At 54.7% G+C, this 4171-nt stretch overlaps 2 protein-coding genes across 2 annotated transcripts; one reads left to right on the forward strand and one right to left on the reverse strand.

Moving 5' to 3' along the window:
• Positions 1-284: 284 nt before the first annotated feature.
• On the reverse strand, positions 285-1539 carry ENH_00075000 (PHD-finger domain-containing protein, putative; the record flags this gene model as incomplete). The annotated part of the gene is made up of 3 exons (XM_013582876.1): positions 285-385; positions 666-852; positions 1294-1539. 3 exons carry the CDS (start codon positions 1537-1539, stop codon positions 285-287), a joined length of 534 nt encoding a protein of 177 aa, XP_013438330.1.
• Positions 1540-3480: 1941 nt separating this feature from the next.
• ENH_00075010 (SCY kinase-related protein (incomplete catalytic triad), putative) lies at positions 3481-4171 on the forward strand (the record flags this gene model as incomplete). The annotated part of the gene is made up of 2 exons (XM_013582877.1): positions 3481-3558; positions 3773-4171. Coding segments are annotated over 2 exons (477 nt in total), but the record flags the coding sequence as incomplete, so codon positions are not given.

Here is a 4171-nt window from a genome sequence, read left to right on the forward strand (position 1 = left end):
ACACAATAACCCTACTCTAACGAGACAGCACAAAAGGGAGGAAAGCCGATATTCAACAAACCAGACAAACCCTAAAACAGGGTTTACCCACAAAACACCAAACCCTAAAAAAGGGTTTGCACCCGGAAACACACTCACAAACCCTAAACCACCCTCATGGCACCCCTCCACTGCCCTAATCCCACCCTGCGCCTCCCCCAAACCCTAAACCCTAAACCCTAGACCCTAAACCCTAAACCCTAAACCCTAAACCCTAAACCCTAGCTCGCCTTCAGTTGTCCGAATTAAAGCCCCGCTGCGGCGGGGGCAAAGCACGCAGGCGCGCGGAAGACAAGGGACATCAATGTTGTTGCTTTCCGCTTGCTGCAGCACTGCAGCAGCTTCCGCTGCAGCCGCAAACCCTAAACCCTAAACCCTAAACCCTAAACCCTAGGACCCCTCCACAGCATCCCCCCCACCTCCGCGCGAACCCCCAAACCCTAAACCCTCGCCCGAAGCAGCAAAGAAAGCCGCCCAAACCTCAAACCCCAACCCCCAAACCAGCCCCCAAACCGCAAACCCTAAACCCTAAACCCTAAACCCCAAACCCTAAACCCCAAACCCCAAACCCCAAACCCTAAACCCCAAACCCTAAACCCTAAACCCTAAACCCTAATTGCGCGTGCCTTGCTTTTGCTGGGGGCTTTTGTGGGTTTTTTGGAGCAGCAGTTGGAGTTGTTTGCAGTGAACTTTGGCAGCTTTTTGAGTTTTGCAAAACTCACAAAACCACTCCCCTTCGGGGACTTGTTTGATGCTGTAGCAGCTCTGGTGCACGGCCACGTCGCAGCCGTCGCACAACACTATCGCGTCGTCCTGCAAACCCTAAACCCTAAACCCTAAACCCTAAACCCTAAACCCTAAACCCTAAACCCTAGGCCCTGGGCCTGGGGCCGCAAGGCTCGCAGCGCCAAACCCTACGCAATGCGCAGGCGGCGGCGCGCGAGCGCTGAGGGCCCCTACTGTCAGCAAACCCTAAACCCTAAACCCTAAACCCTAAACCCTAAACCCTCGGCAACAGCCAGGAGGGCGCGCCAGACACGGTACGCGCCACCCCTGCAGCAGCAGCGTCACTGCCAAGCTGCTGCTGCTGCTGCTGCTGCGCTGCAGCAGCAGCAGCAAAGCGGCCGCAGCAGCCGCAAAGGCGCCAAAGACCACAACCGCAGCAGCACTAAGGCCTACCCGGCCACCGAAACCCAGAGCAGCAGCAGCAGCAGCAGCAGCAGCAGCAGCAGCAGCAGCAGCAGCAGCACGTACTGCAGCTGTGTCTGAGTTGGCGCAGACATCACATCTGATGCCGTCGTCTTGAAGGTCTTCATAGAGCTGCACCCAGAGTTTCCGCTGCTGCTGCAGCTGCTGCTGCAGCAGCTGCTGCTGCTGCTGCGAGCCTCCCGCTGCTCTCTTTGCCCTTTTTGCTTCTTTAAATGCTTTTATTTTGTTTTTTATTAACTTCGAAACCACCCCAGACACAGACACTGCAGGAAGGGGCCCCAGACTCTCCATGGAATTGCCTAAGATGAATTTGCTGCAGCAGCAAAGCAGCAGTTGACTCCATTTAATGCTATTCTGCTGCAGCCAGCTATTAAACCTAATAAATAAATAAATAAATAATAATTAATTAAATTTTATTTAATTAATTAAATGATCAACTCGTTGGGATTCATCTGATGTGTCAAAGTCGAGGTCATGCATGCGGCGCGCGGAGCTGCACATACACCTGAAAGTTGAACTTTGGAAAGTGGAAATTTGTCGAATTATTTTCTTTGAATTAATTTTTTTATTTGCAAATTAAAATTATTATTTTTTGAACATTTAAAGAAGTAAAAGCAACTATAAATGAATATCCTTTTGCAATTCGCTCGTTGCAAGTGCGGCTGCTTGCGGTGTCTAGACACCTGAGCAGCCGCAGGTGTACATACACCTGAACGTGGGCGACCCCGGAAGCGAAAATTCGCGCCGGCAACTTCGAATTAAATAAATAAATTGGGAATTAAATAAATAAATTGGGAATTAAATAATAAATTGGGAATTAAATAAATAAATTGGGAATTAAATTTACAATTAAACATTTGAATGAATCTGAACTGCTGCTCCGCACGAGGGCGCCGCAGCCGACCCGTTCAGGTGTACGTACACCTCAAAATTCCACCAAGTTGAACACTGCAGCAAATTAAAGTCAACTTGTGCTGTACTGACTCGATTTTAGGGAAACTTGGAAGTCTCGGATCAGTTCTTGAATTAATTCTTTTTAATTTCCCTTTTCTCGACAAAACGGAGCAGCAAAACGCAAAAAGAAATTCAAAAGAAGTCCTTTTCGACCAACGAGCTCCTGCTGCAGCAGCTGCCCGCACAGCAGCAGCGCAGCGCAGCAAAGCGCAGCAGCGCCCGCTCTAAGTCCAGCAGCAGAGGCGCAGCAGCAGCAGAAGAAGCAGCAGCAGCTGCTGCGGGTTTTTGCTGCTGCTGCTGCTGCTGCTGCTGCAGCGGGCTGAAGGCGGATTTAGCTGCGAGGAGCTGGCAGCTGCAGACTCCCCCAAGAGGCACCCGCAGGCCTCAGCGCCGGCGAGCCTTTTCCGTCGTTTGCAGCTTCAATGGGCTGAAAACTTGAAAATAAATTAAAATAAAAGTGTTTAAAAGTTTTTAAGTTCTGCAATCCGACAAGAAAGTCGGGAAACGCCGCCAGGCTGCTGCGGCTGCGCGGCTGGGGTGTCTGCGGAGGGGCGCTGCTGCGGAAGTTGGCGAAAAAGATATTTAAAAGCCACAAAAGTCACATCATTCGAAAGAACTCTTCAAACTTAATTCAAAAATAAAATAAAAACGCAAGTTCGCCGGCGCTTTCCTAGAAGATCGCGGGCGTTCAAGTTGGCAGCCTCTGGCGACGAAGTCCGCGCATGCTGGCGACTTGGCGGCGGTTTCCCGCAAAGCCCCGCGGTAATTCGCCAGAAAGCCGCAAATAATAGTCCTTTTTAATCAAATAAACATTTAATTTTCTTGTTTTTGCAAGTCCGTTGGAGTCAAAGGCATTATCTGCTGCTGCTGCTCGATTTGCCGCGCCGCTGAGGTGTACATGCAGCTCGTAGCCTCGCCGGGTCCGCCGCTGGCTCCTCTTCGCCTCACTTTCACTTCCAACACTTTTCTTTCTTTCTCCTATCTTTTTTTCCTTATTAGTTTCTCAATTTCGCTGCTGCGGAGCTCCGGCGGCGCGGATTCCCGCGGAGGTCTCGGGCAGAGTCCGCAGCCAGCTGCTGCCGCTGCTGCAGCTGCTGCAGCAAAACCCGCCCGCCGCCCGCAGCAGCATTTATGGAGCCCTGCGCATGCACTGGGGCCCCCCCCAGAGCTGCAGCCGTCTCGAGGGCCCTTTGAACTTGGCTTTTGCTGCAGCAGCAGCAGCAGCAGCAGCAGGGCCTCCCGCGCCTCAGGTGTACGTACACCCCAGCCCACGCACACATGGGGAACCCCCTCCTCAAGCAGTACCATGTCGACCGCGAACCGATCATCAGGGGCACCCGGCACAGCAGATGGACAGTACGCTTGCTGCTGCTGCTGCTGCTGCTGCTGCTGCTGCTGCACCCGTGTGGACGTGCACCGCAGAGACCACTCCGTTCGCAGCTGAGCTCCGCCGCAGCAGCAGCAGCAGCAGCAGCGTCCGTCTTCCTCGCCCCCGTTTGCAAACTGCTTCCTGTCTTCGCTGCTGCTGCTGCTGCTGCTGCTGCTGCTGCTGCTGCTGCTGCTGCTGCAGGTTTACAGCGGCCACCACATCGACCGGCCGGGGGACTCCGTGTCTCTGTTTGCCTGCAACTTGAAGGCCCCGGAGTTTGCTGCGCTGCCAGCTGAGGGCCCGCTGCTGCAGCAGCAGCTGCTGCAGCAGCAGCGCGAGCTGCTGCAGCAAGACGCGCTGCTGCTGCAGCGCCTCCGCCACCCCCGTTTGCTGCAGATTGTCGAGCCGCTGCAGCAGGGAAAAGACTCTTGGGTCTTCTGCACAAAGCCAGTCCACTCTTCTCTCCGCCAGCTCTTGGGGGCCCCCGAGGGGCCCCCCTGGGACCCTTTCCGTCCCCCGGGGGCCCCCCCGGGGGCCCCCCAGGGGGCCCCCCCGGGGGGCCCCCCGGGGGCCCCCCTGGGGGCCCCCCTGGGGGGCCCC

Source organism: Eimeria necatrix, genomic scaffold (genome assembly GCF_000499385.1).
Source record: "Eimeria necatrix Houghton genomic scaffold, Enh_scaff768, whole genome shotgun sequence".
Classification (NCBI taxonomy): Eukaryota; Apicomplexa; class Conoidasida; order Eucoccidiorida; family Eimeriidae; genus Eimeria; species Eimeria necatrix.